The 18,517-nt window shown below is 39.7% G+C and overlaps 1 protein-coding gene across 8 annotated transcripts in view; it reads left to right on the forward strand.

Annotated features, from left to right (window-relative positions):
• The window catches only part of supt3h (SPT3 homolog, SAGA and STAGA complex component), a 320,780-nt gene extending 303,437 nt beyond the window's left edge, over positions 1-17,343 (forward strand). For 6 of the 8 annotated variants that reach the window (XM_052024365.1, XM_052024364.1, XM_052024362.1 and 3 more), the window contains 2 exons: positions 4,549-4,656; positions 16,400-17,343. In XM_052024365.1, the coding sequence (XP_051880325.1) occupies positions 4,549-4,632 (84 nt within the window). In that variant the 3' untranslated portion in view covers positions 4,633-4,656; positions 16,400-17,343. Of the gene's footprint in view, positions 1-4,548; positions 4,657-15,761; positions 15,810-16,399 lie in introns of those variants that run through there. The other 2 variants (XM_052024363.1, XM_052024366.1) reach the window with 2 other exon arrangements.
• The last annotated feature ends 1,174 nt before the right edge of the window (positions 17,344-18,517 follow it).

Genomic DNA, 18,517 nt, shown 5'->3' on the forward strand with positions numbered 1-18,517 from the left:
TCAACTGATGTGGCAGTTCTGTGGACTTTCTCTGGTGGAGAAGAAGTTCTCAGTGAGCCTCCTCTTCCTTGTGCATGTATGTATTTTTTACATAAATAGATACACATAAGTATAAGCACACACTTTCATATAATATCTGGTTTATGGGTTCCAGGTTATTTGGAATAGAATGAAAGCTTATGATACATCCTGTCTTTCCTTTTGTACTCTGCCAGCAAGCATCTAAGCCAGGAATTTCCCTTCTTAGGGGCAGGGCTCCCTCCACTGTTCTTAAATAAAGACTCTTAAGTGTCATGGGATTATATCTGAGCTGCTTAATGTCATGAATATTTGAATAAATTGATTTTTAAAAAATGCATTTTTTCATAAGCTGACATGCAAGCCTTTACATGCTTAACTGTACAGAAACTTTTGAAGATCTGGGAATGAAATTAAAATAACAAATCATTAGAACTAATGCATTGTACATTACCTATACAATCCTCTGGATTTTATATTTTTGGTTTTGTATTAACATAGTTTGTTCAATATAACTTGGTATTATAACGGTATCTAAAACTATAATCAGGATCTTATTAGGAATTCCTTTGTGTAATCTACCTTTTTGATTTAAATTATATTCAACATTTTTCAGTTTTATAGTACATCACACAATATTACAGAGTGAAGTCATTCAGCTCATTATGCTTTTGCCACCTCTAGAGCAATCCAAGCTACTACAATGCTCATCTCCAATACCCAGTGAATTTTTCATCTTCTATATTTTTATTCAATCTAATGAAAGTACCATTAGACCTCTTTTAGCCAGTCTGCTTCAGATCACAAAAACACTGTATTCTAACTTTCACTAATATTGCTGTGCTTAATTTGTGTATCACCTTAATTTTTTTGTCTTCTGCTACTGAAAACAATTTTTCCTTATTTGCTTTAACAAGACAGTTTTGGATTTTGGAATTAGTTCTCTGTATTTTCCCTTCATATCACGGCTTTGAGGAGAAAGGATTTTCCATGTAATTGAAGTCGCTCATTCCTAGTATCGTCTAGAAAATCTCTTCTGTATCCTCTCTAAGGCTTTGGTGCATTTCCTAAGTGCAGTGCACAAAATTTAACACAGTGCTGCAGCTGAGGCACGACCAATGTTTTCTTTATACTCTATCAATAAGAGTCAAAAATACCATCTTTTTTTTAAATAGTTTATCTTCTTCAAATTGGTAAATTGGTTTATTATTGTTACATGTACTGAGGTACAGTGAAAATCATTTTATCGCGTCAGTGCATTGAGGTAGTACAAGGGAAAACAATAACAGAATACAGAATAAAGTGTTACAGTTACAGAGAAATTGCAGTGCAGGCAGACAATAAGGTGCAAGGCCATAATGAGGTAGATTCTGAGGTCAAGAGTCCATCTTATCATACTAGGGGACCATTCAATAGTCTTGTAACAGTGGGATAGAAGCTGTTCTTGAGCCTGGTGGTATGTGCTTTCAGGCTGTTGTATCTTCTGCCCAATGGGAGGAAGGAGAAGAGAGAATGACCGGGGTGGTTGGGGTCTTTGATTATGTTGGCTGCTTTACCAAGGCAGCGAGAAGTATAAACAGAATCTGTGGAGGGGAGGCTGCTTTCTGTGATGTGCTGAGCTGTATCCACAACTCTCTGCATTTTCTTGTGGACTTTGAATATGCACACCATTTTTTATCCCTGAATCCCATGTAAAATTGTAACATCTACTTTCTATGGCCTATCATTATTCTTCCATGTCCAACAGATGTTTGTTATTAGAATATATGTACATAGGACAGTATAGCACAGGAATAGGCCCTCTGGCCCACCAAGTCTTTGCCAACCATGATGCCCATCTACATAATGCCATCCACATGGTCCGTATCTCTCTATTCCCTGCCTGTTCATGTGTCTGTCTAAATGCCATCTAAACATTGCTATCATATCTCCTTCCACCAGCTCCTCTGGCAGTGTATTCCAGGCACCAACTACTCTCTGTGTAAAAAAAAGCTTGCCTTACAAACCTCCTTTAAACTTTCCCCTTCTCACTTTAAATCTGTGCCTTCTGGTATTTGACATTTCCACCCAGGGATAAAGACTCTAACTATCTTCCCTATCTATGCCTCTCATAATTTTATATACTTCTATCTGGTCACCCTTCAGCCTCTGACATTCTAGAGAAAAAAGTCCAAGTTTGTCCAACCTCTTCTGCACCCTCTCCAAGGTCTCCACATCCTTCCTACAGAACAGCACACAATGCTTCAAACATGGCCCAAAGTTTTATACAGCTGCAACATAACTTGGCAACTTTTATACTCAATACCCTAATTGATGAAGGCAAGCATGCTATATATGCCCATTTGTTTTGCCACTTTCAGGGAGCAATGGACTTGCACTCCAAGATCCCTCAATCAATGTACATCAATGCTCTTAAGGGTTCTGCCATTTACTGTACATTTTCCTATGATTTGACCTCCTAAAATGCATCACCTAACATTTGTCTGGATTAAACCCCATCTGCCACCTATGCCCAAATTTCCAATTGATCTATATTCTACTATTATCCTTTGACAACCTCCCCCACTATCCAAAACTCCACCAACTTTCATGTCGTCTGCAAACTTACTAATCGGCCCACCTACATTTTCATCCAAATCATTTGTATATATCACAAACAACAGAGGTCTCAGGACTGATTGATGCTGAACATCAGTGGTCACGGACCTCCCATCAGAAAAACACCCCTCAACCACTACCTTCGGTCCTTTTTTGCCAATTTTGTATCCAATTTACCAACTCACTGTGGATCCCATGTGTCTTAATCTTCTGGACCAGGATTATCCTTCTTAATAATTTTTATGAATGTAAAATCCACAAGCTCCCATTGAAACATTCTCCACTAACCCTCTCTCAGAATCAAATCCAGTACTCTTTGCTTCATCTTTAGGCTGCAAGAATACCATTCAATTAAGTTACCTTGTATACATTTCAGGAAGTCCTCTATTTTCCCCTATGTTTATGCCAGCCTATACTGGAATAATTGAAATCATTCATTATCATTACTCTCTTAATAACTGCATCTATCTATTATTTTCTTTCAAACTTATGGTTTTGTCTCCCTTCCATGATTTGATACCCTATAGCATTCACCCAATGATATAATACTTCTTCTGTAGTTCTTTAATTCTATTTCAATAGGTTCTCTGAACCCTCAACTATCTCTTCCCTTTCTATCTCTACTAAGTTTATTTGATTAATACTACTACTACTATTACTGTCTTTTAATCTGCCTTAAAACCAGGAGCATCATGATCCAAATCTTGCCCCTCCTTCAGACCAGGTCTCTGTTATTGCCAGTGTGACAACACATGCATGGTGTTCACCATAATCATTTAACACATGAGTACCCCAAAGCTATTTTATATTGTCTCATATTTCATCCTGTCTGATGTTTACTACTTCAAAAGTATTCCTGATTCCATGCTAATTTTCTCTCTGTCCTTTGTGCAACTTCTTTCTTCTCTGCAATGCTTCATCCTAGTGTCCTGACACTTGCCAAGTTAATGGAAATTTATCCCCAAAGCAGTCGTTAACTTCTTGAGGACTTTGGCCCCAGCTCTAATGAATGCAATATGCAATGGTTCCTCCTGTCCCGGAACTAATCCCAAGTTTCAGGAATCTTAAACACTCATTACTGCTACATTTATCTGGCCATGTTAGCTTGTTCTATCCTGCAAACCCCATTTTCACTTGTGTGGTACTGGGAGTAATCTGGAAATACTACCTTTCAGATATTGCTTTTTAACATTCCTCCATAATTCCTGAAACAAAGTTCATGGTTGTTCCCCTTCTGCCCCTTTCTGCACTCTGTTATAGGCAGAAGACTGTGGCAAATATGAGCCTCAATTATAACTTTGCTAAGCTGACAGTTCTTCATTTATCTTACATAAATGTAAAGAAACTTTTAAAAAAAAGTAAAGTCCTCACAAAATACTATCTGTTGCCAAACAAATTTTTTTTTATTTTAATTAGGACCTGGAGAAAACTGATGAGGTTAAAAATAGAATACCAACTAGCATGTTAAACATGTCTGATGATTTCTTACCTCGCATTACTTCAAGGGCAAAAACAGGAAAACAAACCAGTTTAATGACTTGAGCAAAAATATCCTGCATACAACATAAACAATAACAGATAGACAAAGTGATTGCAAGTCTGTAGTCTAACATCAGCATTCAAATCACACATTAGCTTTTGATTGGCAGATGTGCAGTTTATGACATCACTAAAAATCTTAATTGGAGTATTGCTTCTTTGTAATATGATTTAGTATAGGCAAAGTAACTATTGATGAATTAAGTTTACAGTAGATCTTGATTAAAATGTATTTTTAAAAAATCTCCTTGTGTGGCATAAAGAGGTTTCAATATCAGTGATTGGACTGTGCTGAGTTTGCTGATTACAGCAGAAGCAGCGAAAAGGAAATCCCATTTGGGTTCCAGTTGGTGAGGAATTCATGAAACTAATCAGTATTTCTGCTTTGGTTAGCTATCCAGGAATATGCTGGAATGTGTGGTTATGTGGTCTGGATGGGAGGACAAGTGCGGTGTGATGCTTTCTGCAGTCAAATAGCCTACCTACACCAACTCCCTCCAAGTAGGTGAAAAATGATTTAATGATTGTGGTAACAGATTACTGCCATGGTGATGATGTCAAAATAAATGCAGAGGTTTACACTTACAAAGAGGTAAACATAATTGCCTGGGGATGGAGAATGAGGTTTGGTTCAGAGATGAGGAGTAACAAAGATCATGATATAAAACTGGTTTAAAATGCCAACAGAATTTTACTACCATGCTCTAGAATTGGAGCACTTGCCTTAGTGAAGATTAGTTGTGAATGTATGAGGTATACAATGATCCATATGAGCAGACAACTTTCAAAACTCATGCAGTTGATGAGATGATTACTAATGTACACAAGTTCAAAATTCAAAAATTAGATGCTTGAAGTGTAATCCGATAAATTTGTTTGCTTTCTTTTACCAAATTCTTCAGAGAATAATAATTATTGAATTGTTAATATCGGGACAGCTTCTGACAAAGGAAGTTTGCAAAATTGAAAGCAGAAGAACAATATTCATTTGGACAATATCTTCAAGGGAAATCATGACAATTATGCATATTAATAACTTTTCCCATTGTTTTCCTTGGTTGCACTGATTTACATATGTTTCTACTGTGTTGCATTCATGATGCCTAGCATTGACATCAGAAATAGCTTGTACTGGTTAAATGTATAGGCACATTTTCTCTTGCAGCCCAAGTTTGAGTGTTACATTTTGCAGCATAACTTTTACCACTTCATTTGTCTTGGCTACAAACAAAGCAGAGGAAAATCAGGAATGTTGCAGTAATTTTGCTTGGAAGTATGGAAATAGAAGCCTGATTCATAACCATAAACACTAATTTTAGAATGCATTTTCAGGAGGTTCTTCCTCACTGTCTTAGTGGAATAAATTTTGAATTAGAACAGAGGAGAAAATAAGCCTTCAGTCACTTACAGTAGCTTAAGAACAATTGAATGCTCGTTTGGGTCTGGTCCAATGTTAGAGTTATACTGAAAAGGAATGAGATCAAAAGAGAATGGGGGAATACATCCCAATAGGCCACAACTCATCATGGAAGGGAAGTTTGTGGTGGTAACAGTAGAATTACACTGATAGAGCAAGACACTGGGGCAGCAAAGCTACTTTATAAACATGTTAGCAATAGTGCTTTGCTTCAAACCTCAGGATAGAAGTGAGTTAGAAGCACACCTGCAGGTATACTGTTGGGAGGGTCGCTCTATTAGAGGCTAAAGGCCACTCTCACGTAAAAGCATGGCACTAATTGTGCGAATGGAAATTTGCAAATGAATTGATGACGTGCAGCTTCGTTACTCTCAGCTTTGATTGGGAAGCAAGGTAAGTGTGATTTTCCAATAATCATTTTAAAAATATGGATGGTAGAACATCCATACAGTTAATATTGATGCAGTTAACATGAGTAAAAATAAGAGGTAAATTAGGAAGTTCTGATTCGATGATGCCAAGCTTGGATTTTAAAAGTCCACGGATTGTACTTGTCTACCAACATCCACGGCATTTAAAGAAGTATTGTGTGCTATTAAAAAGCTAATAAGACTTTGAATTTGATGTGTATGCTGTCAGAAATTGGTCTAACGATGATCTCAGGCTGGTCCAGACCCTCATTTTTATCTGCGTTGGCAAGGCATGCTCACTTGCCTAATTCTTATTTATCCAAATGAAATGTGGATTCTATCTGTTTAATAAAACGTGGACATTTAATAGTTTTGGTGACCAACTTATTTACTACATTTGCATTTCTAATGTTAAGTCACTACTAAAAACTTCCGAATAAGTATCCTACTTACAAACTGTACGCTGATCTGTATGTAGGTGTACGGCCTTCTGACGTGTGCATTAGGCTTGATGGCATTCATGAATCTTTGGGTTCACTGTACAAGTGTTATTGTTCTAATATTTCTCTGAACTTCAAGGAGACTTTGCGCAAATCCTTGAATCTTTACCTCTGTCTGTCCAGTAATCTGTTCCTGGGACAGCTTACTGACAGCTTGAAATAGAGTACCTGTCTGCGTTGGACCTGCACAACATAGCTAACTGAGTTTAACTAGAGCCTTGATACTGGAGACATTGGCCTGGGAGAGAACACTGACAGTGGTTCATTTGTCCTTCCAGTGAATTGGGAAGACTTTGTAGATACAACACTGGTGGTATTTTTCCAATGCCTTGGTATGCATACAGAAGTATATAAGAGGGCAGGGATCATTGCTTTCTGCCAGGTTGGAAGCCTTAATCTTCAAATACCCTTTTGTTCAATTATCCAAAGGCTGTGCTAGTATACTGAAGGTGGTGTGAGTCTCATCATTGATGCCTGCCTTCGCTGAGAGGAGGTTCCGAAGATATGGGATGTTTTCCAAGGTCTTTGCATGAAACGTTATCATCAGAGGGCAGATTGGTAAAGAACCTTTGTCATGCAGATGTTAAGTGTAACGCCCATCCTCTGATGTGCTTCAGTGAAAGCTGCGATAATGGCTTGGAGCTCTGAGTATGCAGAAATTAAATGGCCTGGGCTTTGTTGTATTCAGCAGAGGAACAGTAACTGCTATTCATATCTCATGTTGTTGCTCAGAGACTTTTCCTGGCCTTAAAAACGGAGATTCCACTAATTCTGCAGTGTTTGTGAGGAGATAATATTAGCACCAAGGCTCTTCAGTCAGAATGACATATTCTCACTCCACCAGGAAGAGTCTAAATAAGAAGTAAAACAACAACAAATATAAATAATGTTTGTATCATTCTACAGGAAGCAAAATAAAGATTGAGACTTACAATTGAGATTAAGGAACTGAGTTGAAACAAAAAAAATTGGTCCTTTAATTTCCTAGGGAATTTGACTCTGCTGTGAAATTTTTTTTAGGGCCACAGGTTGTTCAGCAGTAAATATCACTTATTATGCCACTGCAAACTCACCCACTCACTATCTATTACTCAGCCCCCTTTAGTGCAGAACCACTGGGCAGTTATCCGAAGTGAATGCCACACCAATGATTTTGATTTAGAATTCATTGACAAAGATGCATTCTGTGCAAGAACATGATAGCTCTCATAGCTACAATTTTCCACTCGACAGCAAGGTACCCAGGGTCATTTCAGATTGGTCTTGTAATGGCTAGTGCTAATAATGGCACAGGTAAATTGTTCTTTTTAATCTAATTGCTTCAATAGAGAAAAAAAGTGAGAGTGCCAAAATTTCTTCCCATTTAAAAAAAAATGACGTATTTAACATTTGCAGTTGCCCTTTGGATAATGGAGATGGTGCAGGACAGTGGCACTAAGGTGAAAGATCAGCCATGTTCTTGAATGACATAGCAGAAAGACTGACTACTGTGTCTATACTTATGTTCTTGTATACTGTAGCTTTATTCTTCTCATTATTTCAGGTATTCACAATAATAATGAAAACTGCTGACCTGGAGTAGGTAGTGGGACCATCAGCTAACAACTCTAGTGCAAATAGAGTTAATGAACATCCTAACTGGTCCTGGGTGCCAGTTAGAAGTCCCAAGTAGGAAAATTCAGTACTCGCCAAGTATTTCCATATACTTGGCTAACTATGTATTTTCCCATCTCAAATGCCTCCCAATCATTATCGAGCACTGGAAAGAATGCCAGTATGTGGGCGTTTCAGTGGAGCTGCTCAATGATGTTAGTTGAACTTTTCCTCACAAGGGGAGAAGTAAAATATAGGCCTTGATGGGATTGAAACTACATCTGCAGATATCTCTAATCAAAGAGACTGTTTAACTATTTAGTGGTATTGCCTATGCAGAATACGTGGTTCAGTTTTCTCGTTTAACATTTCCACAACCTTTATACTCTATCATCGTTTAAAAAATTAATATAGGTAAACTATTTGCTGTAGAGAATCCAAAAGTGCGCCTTATAGCATAGGATTCAGTATACTTCTTAGATGTTATTTTCACTATGTATTTTGCTGATTTTCCTAACTAGTTACCAGAGTTAATGAATGAAATAATCAGTAGGATATCCACAATCTGTAATTTATTATCAGATTTTTTTTTACAATAGCAGTCCAAATCAAACATACATTATTCCCTGCACAAGTCATGATGCCAATTGCTGTTGTTTTTTTTACACACACACATTTCTATTTGGTTTTGGTATTTCTGTACTTTCAGCATTCATATATTCTTTCCAAAATACAAATACTCACATTAGTACAGTTTATATGTTGTGATCATTGAAATTTATACCTTAGTTTACTATTTATGAATTAGAAAGTCATTTAAATAACTGGAAAGAATAGAGAAACAAAGCAGAAAGCATAATTATCCATGCATGTTGTATTGGTGTCTGTCAGCAGTAGTGGTTTTCTCACCACCAACATCTTGAAGATCCAGCTAAGATAGTGAAGTCATATCAGGAGTAAGGAATTTTAGCACAAATCTCTAATGTTTGTTTCCATGTACTAATACATATCACAGTGTCAGTTTATTTCTAGTGCAGTAACTTGTTCTCTGTGACATAATGAAATTATGTGAGGTAGAACATAACTACATTTATAATGGCACTTCCAATTTCCGGCCTGTTCTTTGATTTGCAAATTTACAACATGAATTTGAGATTTAAAAAAAAACTTTGTTAGTTACAACAGAATAACTTAATTATGTAGTGATTTATAATTCATTTAATGGCCTTTGCCTTGCCTGTTTCAACTTTGTTCTTTTGTGGTGGGTGGGCACCACTGGCAAGACCAATATTTAGTGCCCATTTATTGTTGATCAGAAGCCATTATAAATTTCAAATTAGGATGTAATGTGACTCTGCAGATGGGCATATATTTCTCTTAATATATGCTTATCTGCTGCAGGTCTTTATCAATGGTTGACTTTATGACTAGTATTTTCCTGATAGTTTTGATGTTATTAAAATTACCTGAACATGGGACACCAGTTACATGATATTAGTGTCACTCTGACAGTCTCAGCTCCAGCTTTGAGTGATGGTAAAATGGGCAATGTGGCTAATTGCTATGCCTGAAAGAACAGTAATTGTACAAATACTTATCAGTACTGTAACAAGATGGGTCTTAAAACTATAGAAACACAACAGACTGCAGATGCTGGAAATCTGGAGCAAAAAGCAAACTGTTAGAGGATTTCAGCAGGTCAGACAGCATTTATAGAGGGAAATGGACAGTTAACATTTCAGGTTGAGACCCTTCATCTTGACTGTGTTACAAACCAGCAACAAAAGAAACACACCGAGTTATGTATCAGTGTTAAGTAGTTATTAATAAAGTAGTTTTTATGATAATAAGAAAAATAAAAGTAAAAATTACCCCAAAAACTAAACTTGTAGTGTGTGTGTGGCAAATTCCCAAACTCCAAGTCCAGGAATAATTCTCAAAGTTCAGTTCAGCAAGTCATAAGGTGAAAGGTGAGCAAAGGCTTCTTCAAAACCACCATTGACTGAAGAGGAAATGTGGATGTAGAGAGTAATTACGAAATCCAAATGTTCCACAATGGAACCCATACGACACCTCAGTGTCTACTCAGCAGTGACCTCATCTGCCTCACCCCGAAAGGCTCTCGAATCGTGGCCATCCACACAAATACCTGTTTCCTTCTACAGGTCAACAACAAAGTGAACTCCACTGCTTTGTTCCAAAGTATCTGCCACTCTGAAAGGCATCCGAAATGTGGCCGTCCACACAAATACCTGTTTCCCTCTACAGGTTAATGACAAAGTGGACTCCACCGGATTATTCCAAAAATCCATACGTGGATTGTAGTGACAGACACAGTTACTGTTTTTCATCCATCGATAGAGACTAGCAGGCTGGTGTCTCTCTCTCTCCCTCCTCCGACTGACTGCTTCAAAAACGTCATTATGTCCTTTATCTTCTGTTGTCATAACCACGCCCCACACACACATTATGCTCCATCTTAAAGAGACATTCACCAATAGTAACCTAGTCTGTAACAACTGAAAAAGCAGAGGGGAGACAGCTAGTAAGAAGAGGTGAGGGGAAGGGATGGGCTGGCAAACAATTAGATGAATTGTGGGGGTTATTGGCAGATGGAGGAGGGAAGAGTGGAAATAGCAACAGAGGCTGGAAGCTGATGGGTTGAGGCAACAAAGGGCTGCAGATGATGGAATCTGATAGGGAGGTGGGGCGGAGGGAGGGAACTCTGTGGGAGGAATATGTGGGTGAAGGAGGGGAAAAAGGCTGGGTGTTAAAGGGCGGTTGAGTAGATGAGGAGGAGAGAGAGAAAGGGACAAGAGGGGGAGCAGTTTACCTGAAACTGGAGAATTTACTGCTCATCCTGTTAGGTTGTAGACTACCCAGGCAAAAGATGAGGTGCTATTCCTCTATACTAGAGGAATTGTTGCCTCATCTTTTGCCTGGGTAGTCTACAACCTAATGGGATAGAACCATAGAACAATACAGGCCCTTCAGCCCACCATGTTGTGCCGACCTTCAAACCACACCTAAGACTATCTAACCCCTTCCTCCCACATATCCCTCTATCTTAAATTCCTCCATATGCTTATCTAACAATCTCTTGAACTTGACCAACGTATCAGCCTCCCCACCACCACACCAGGCAGCGCATTCCATGCACCAACCACTCTCTGGGTGAAAAACCTCCCTCTGACCTCTCCCTTGAACTTCCCACCCATTACCTTAAAGCCATGCCATCTTGTATTGAGCATTGGTGCCCTGGGGAAGAGGCGCTGGCTGTCTACTCTATCTATTTCTCTGAATATTTTGTATACCTCTATCATGTCTCCCCTCATCCTCTTTCTCTCCAATGAGTGAAGCCCTAGCTCCTTTAGTCTCTCCTCATAATGCATACTCTCTAATCCAGGCAGCATTCTGGTAAATCTCCTCTGCACCCTCTCCAACACCTCCACATCCTTCCTATAATGAGGTGACCAGAACTGGACACAGTACTCCAAGTGTGGTCTAACCAGAGTTTTTTAAAGCTGCAAACATTACTTCGCGGCTCTTAAACTCGATCCCATGACTGATGAAAGCTAACATCCCATAAGCTTTCTTACTACCCTATCCACCTGTGAGGCAACTTTCAGTGATCTGTGGATATGAACCCCCAGATCCCTCTGCTCCTCCACACTGCCCAGAATCTTGCCATTTACCTTGTACTCCGCCTTGGAGTTTGTCCTTCCAAAGTGCACCACCTCACACTTCTCCGGATTGTACTCCATCTGCCACTTGTCATCCCAGCCCTCTGTAAGCTTCGACAGCCCTCCACACTATCTACTACACCACTGACCTTTGTGTCATCTGCAAACTTGCTAACCCAGCCTTCCACCCCCTCATCTAAGTCATTAATAAATATAACAAAAAGTAGAGGTCCCAGAACCGATCCCTGTGGGACACCACTAGTCACAGCCCTCCAATCCGAATGCACTCCCTCCACCACAACCCTCTGCTTTCTATAGACAAGCTAATTCTGAATCCACACGGCCAAGCCTCCCTGGATCCCTTGGCGTCTGACCTTCTGAAGGAGCCTACCATGTGGAACCTTGTCAAACGCCTTACTAAAATCCATGTAGACCACATCTACTGCACTACCCTCATCAATCTTCCTGGTCACCTCCTCAAAGAACCCTATCAGGCTTGTGAGGCAAGATCTTCACAAAGCCATGCCGGCTGTCCCTAATCAGTCCATGATTCTCTAAATGCTCATAGATCCTATCTAACAGCTTACCCACCACAGACGTAAGGCTCACTGGTCTGCAGTTCCCTGGACTATCCCTACTATCTTTTTTGAATAAGGGGACAACATTCGCCACCCTCCAATCCTCCGGTACCATTCCCGTGGCCAACGAGGACTCAAAGATCCTAGCCAACGGTTTAGCAATCTCCTCCCTCGCCTCACGAAGCAGCCTGGGGAATATTCCGTAAGGCCCCGAGGACTTATCTGTTCTATTATTTTCTAACAGCTCCAACACATCCTCTCTCTTGATATCTACATATTCTAGACCATTACCCTTACCAGCACTGTCCTCAGCGTCATCAAGACCCCTCTCCTTGGTGAATTCTGAAAAGAAGTATTCATTGAGAACCTCACCCATGTCCACAGCTTCCAGGCACATCTTCCCACCTTTGTCTTTAATCGGACCTACCTTTACTCTAGCCATCCTTCTGCTCTTCACGTACGAGAAAAAAGCCTTGGGATTCTCCTTAACCCTACTTGCTAAAGCCTTTTCATGTCCCCTTCTTGCTCTCCTCAGCCCCTTAAGTTCCTTCCTTGCTACCCTATATTCCTCAAGAGACCTATCTGACACTGCTTACACTTTATGTATGCTGCCTTCTTCTTGCTAACTAGTTGTTCCACCTCCCTTGTCACCCATGGTTCCTTCACCCTGCCATTCCTTCTCTTCCTCACTGGGACAAATTTATCCCTAACATCCTGTAAGAGATCCCTGAACATCAACCACATCTCCATAGTACATTTCCCTTTAAAAATGTCATCCCAATTTTCACTCTCAAGTTCTCGCCTTATAGCCTCATAATTCACCTTTCCCCAATTAAATACCTTCCCATCCTCTTTGCTCCTATCCCTGTCTATTTCAATGCCAAAGGTTATGGAGCAGTGGTCGCTGTCCCCCAAATGCTCACCCACCGAGAGATCTGTCACCTGACCTGGTTCATTACCTAAAACTAGATCTAATATGGCATTCCCTCCAGTCGGCCTGTCAACATACTGTGACAGGAATCCATCCTAGACACACTTAACAAACTGTGCCCTGTCTAAACCTTTGGTACTAAGCAGGTGCCAATCCATATTTGGGAAGTTGAAGTCTCCCACGATAATAATCCTGTTATTTTTGCATCTTTCCAAAATCTGCCTCCCAATCTGCTCCTTGGTATCCCTGCTGCTACCGGGGGGGAAGCCTATAGAATACTCCCAGTAGAGTAACTGCTCCCTTTCTTGTTCCTGCCACCCATATTGACTCTAAAGAGGATCCTTCTACATTATCCATCCTTTCTGCAGCTGTAATATTGTCCCTGACCAGTATCTCCACCCCTCCCCAACTTCTCCACCACCAACCCCCCCCCCCCCCCCCCCCCCACCATCCCTTTTAAAACACTGAAAACCAGGAACATTCAATATCCATTCCTGCCCTGGTGTCAGCCATGTTTCTGTAATAGCCACAATATTGTATTCCCATGTACTTATCCAAGCTCTCAGTTCATCACCCTTATTCCTGATGCTGCTTGCATTTAAGTAAATTCACTTTAGCCCATCTACCTTTCTACTTTTATGAACAGTAAATTCTCCAGTTTCAGGTAAACTGCTCCCCCTCTGTCCCTTCTCTCTCCTCCTGATCTACCCACCCCACCTCCCTAATTTAGTTCCATGCTCCACCTTCCTTTCCTATCAAATTGCAGCCCTTTGTTGCCTCCACCTATCACCCCCCCCCCAAGCCTCTGTCACTATTTCCACCTTTCCATCTGCCAATCACCCTACCCCTCCTCACCTCTTTATACTGGATATTTCCTCTCTGCTCTTTCAGTCCAGATAGAACATAGAACAGTACAGTACAATACAGGAACAGGCCCTTTGGCCCACGGCGTTGTGCCAAACTAATTAAGATAATAACACCTAATCCCTCCTGCCTGCAGATGGTCTATATCCCTGCATTTTCTGCACATTCATGTGCCTATCTAGGAGCTTCTTAAACACCTCTATCATACCTGCCTCCACCATCATCTCAGGCAGTGCAATCCAGGCACCCACCACTCTCTGTGTAAACAAAAACTTGCCCTGCAGATCTCCTTTGAACTTTTGCCCTCTCACCTTAAATGCATGCCCTCTAGATTAGACAATTTGACCCTGGATAAAGAATTTTGACCTGAAATGTCGACTGTCCATTTCCCTCTGCAAATGCTGTCTGACCTGCTGCGTTCCTCCAGCAGTTTGTTTTTTTGATTTTTAAAATATAAATGGCCTTGCGGTCTGAAAAATGGCACAAGTTTAACCCGGATAAATGTGAGGTGTTGCACCTTGGTGGGACTAATGTCAAGACCCTTAACAGTGTTGAAGAACAGAGAGAACTTGGGGTGCAAGTCCATGGCTCATTGAAAGTGGCTACACAGGTAGATAGGGTGGGTAAGAAGGCTGATGGAATGCTTGCTTTCACTAATCGAGGTATTGAGTATAGGTGTCAAGAAGTTATGATGCATCTCTATAGAACTCTGGTTAAGCCGCATTTACCCACTCCAGAGTATTGTGTACAGTTCTGGTCACCTCACTATAGGAAGGGTGCAGAGGAGGTTTACTAGGATGCTGCCTGGATTAGAGGGCATGTGCTATCAGGAGAGGCTGGACAAACTTGGGCTCTTTTCTCTGGAGCGGTGGAGGCCGAAGGATGATCTGTTGGAAATGTATAAAATTATGAGGGGCATAGATAGGGTGGACAAGCAATATCTTTTTCCCATTATTGAGCAATCCAATACCATAGGGTGTGCATTTCAGGTGAGGGGGGTAGGTGCAGAAGAGACATGAGGGGTAAGTGGATGCCTGGAATGCATTGCCTGATAGGGTGGTGGAGGCAAATTCACTGGGGACTTTTAAGAGGGGCTTGGATGGGCACATGAATGAGAAGAAAATGGAGGGATATGGGCATTCTGTAGGTAGGAGGGATTAGCTATGTCAGCACAATATTGTGGGCTGAAGGGCCTGTTCTGTGCTGTACTGTTCTATGTTCTAAGATCAGTCTAGCAAATTGTAAATGCCATCGATTAGTGTTTTTATTTACAAATATTTCTAATTTCACATTTAAATAATCATCTAATTCTAAACAATTACATGGATTTAGAATAATAGTTTTGTAAACAGAATGCCCGTCTACACGGTTGGGCTATTTTCCCATCAGATAGATTAACTGAGGATGTTCAAATTGACTTCCTTTGAAGCGGAATGGGAGATTTTATTTTTGCATGCCAGATTACATGGAGCAGTATTCTCTTAATTGTATTTGTAAAAGTTAGCTGGTTGACCATGAATTGGGGACAAAGGTTCTATTACTTGTCTGCTCCTACTCTCCAATCCTGTAATACTGTCCTACATGGTGCAATTGAATCAACCCTGAATAGTTTCTTTCATCTGATTAACAGATCTATGGTTGAAATTAATCTGCAATCAAATGAAAAGAACTGCCCAATCTGCTTAACTAACAACAGAGCATGTTTTGAATACTGATGAATTACAGATCTCTTGATGATAAAAATAAAGGTATAAAGTCTCAAAAAATGCATGTTTTCTAAAAATGGAGTTTCTCCAAATGCTGAGTACAGTGGTTGAGATGGTATAGTTAGCATATAAATCATGTTTCTTAATTATCCAACTCAAAATATCCCCCCTTTACTGTAGCTAAATGAAAATATACCAACATAACATGCAGAAATGGGACTAGGAGGGAATGTGAAGGTTCAGTAAGTACTGTCAGAATTAAATGAAAACATGTGGTGCATACCTGTCAAATCCAGTTAATTGATTCTTACGGACTATGATGCCAGCAAATGAAAGTTGTCCGTATTCATGCACTAACAAAAAGCTGCAGTTTTCAAAATATATTAACACTTCCACCTCTCCCCATTCTCTCACCCCTCCCCCTCTTGTTTCTTGAAATATACAGTATAAGCAAACTATTCATTTCTAGGTAGTTCCTTAAAGATCACAAAGTATTTTTGGTCTCTATGAACCTATTGTTATTTCTCTGAATACAGCCTGTTTTTATGTCCCCTCTTAATAGAGTGCATACCGCATAACTGGAATGACGTTTCTAGCCTGCTGAAAACGGAAGGAACAAGAAGCTTGTTGTTACTGAAACATAACCACTGCAAGGAAACAAGGCTCTGTCAGTACACTGTATACGTGTGTGTGTGTGTGTGTTGTGTGAGCAGTTGTGACAATTCACTGACCTACACCCTGCCATCAATCCTGTTTACTTGGTGGAATGTTTTAGTTAATTAAAGCCAGATGTTTGGTGTGCGTATAGATGGATAGGAACACAGAACACCAGCTGTGTCCATTTGTGTCATATTGATCAAACTGAATGAAATCTTTTTCTGCCCAAATACACATTTGTACTCATGGTGCAAATCCTCATCCATAACAAGAGTATTTGTGTGAGCAGCCAATAGGGTTGTGAAGCCAGAAGATTACTTCTTTTCTAACTAATAGTCAAAATGTTTGTTACAGAGTGACAGAATACTGCAAAATTCCCCACAATTTACCAACTGAAGAAAAAATGTCAGATTTATAAAAATGGAGTGACCAACTTTGGAAAATATTATAATTTTGCATAATAATAGAATTGTTCTGTAATAATGCAAAGTTAATGTCATGCTATCATAGTTAGGTGAGCTGTTAATTTCATGGAACTATAATTGTCAAATGTTTGCATTTTTAAACAGCATCTGGAAATACTGACAATCTGAAAGCCTCTTAATTTGCCATATTTACATGAATAGACAATGAAGATGTTGAAATCAGTGCGTAAGGTTTAAGAATGCCAACTCAAGATTGCTACAGAAGGGTGTTGAAGAAGATGGGAGTTAAATGTCTCATTGTCACCAAATGTTTTTGTTTCTTATTCTCATGATTTGTAACTCCGTAGCTTTTCTACAAATGGTTATTAAAAATCAGCATATGGACATCAAACTTTTTAAATAAACTTTTGGTGATTACAACTGATTTACTGACAGCTAGTACTTCATCAAAGATCCTTAGAGAAGGAAGAACATTGTGAGAAATTTCACAACACCTTCATCTGGACCACCGTTACACATATGGCCATGTTGGTACTGGTGGGGGCAGGAAGCTTAACTCATCCCAACTCATCGATGATAAACTCAGCAGCAGCACCAGTATACTATTTATCTCATGACAGAGGTGTAAACAGTAAGTCATGAGAAATTTCTTATCAGGAGAAACCTCAAAATGTGGAACTTTGTGTCATATTCTTTGATGTGGCAAGATTTATGTCAAGGCACAGATTTGCACAAAGACAGTGGTAGGGCTCCAAAATGCTGACCATCACCAGTGCAAGGAAATAAGATAATGACTGAAAACCATTGAACACCCTCAGACAAGTATTGAATTTCTAAAGGTCTTGCCTGCAGCTGCATTAGACATTGCAGGTCCAACCCTGTTACCAACATGGCATTCTCTTTTCTTAGTTGTGGTGCCAGTAACAGAAGTTTCACATAAACAACTTTCACTGAGAAGACAGTTAAAGATGGCTTCTCTGACCTACCCCATCAATGGCTTTGGGCAGCTGTACCAGTTATGGTTGATGACTTGATAATCTGAATTTCTTAATCTCTAGAGCTACTTAAGAAAATTACAAAGTCACATTGATGGAACCACTGCTTCATATTGCCTTTCCTGATATAAATTAATGCCATGGATTTAAGTGATCAGGTAGCAGTTTCAAAATTTCCAGATGACAAAATTTGGAAGAGAACAGAGGAGAATAGATAGATTGATAGATTGAGGAAATCAACACATTGCTGAACATCACTAAATTTTTGGATATCGAGGTATATGGAGTTAGTGTAAGATCGTGACACTGAGGTAAAAGAGCAGTCGTGATCTTCTCAAATCAGGGAGCAGACAAATGGCCTAGTCCTGTTTGTGTTTCATCTGTTCTCAGGAAGATGTGATACTTGAAATGTGACAAATGAAATTTCATGCAAAACAAAATGTAGTCATAGATTTCAAAAGGAGAGACATAACAAAGGCGACGATTCTCAAGGGAAGCACAAGCAGAGATGTTTGTGTATATGCTATATAAATCCTTAAAAGTTGCTGGATAGCTTGGAAAAAGCAGTGGAAAGCATGTGGGATCATGGGCTTTATTCATAAA

The sequence above is a fragment of the Pristis pectinata genome, chromosome 10 (assembly GCF_009764475.1).
Source record: "Pristis pectinata isolate sPriPec2 chromosome 10, sPriPec2.1.pri, whole genome shotgun sequence".
Lineage (NCBI taxonomy): Eukaryota > Metazoa > Chordata > Chondrichthyes > Rhinopristiformes > Pristidae > Pristis > Pristis pectinata.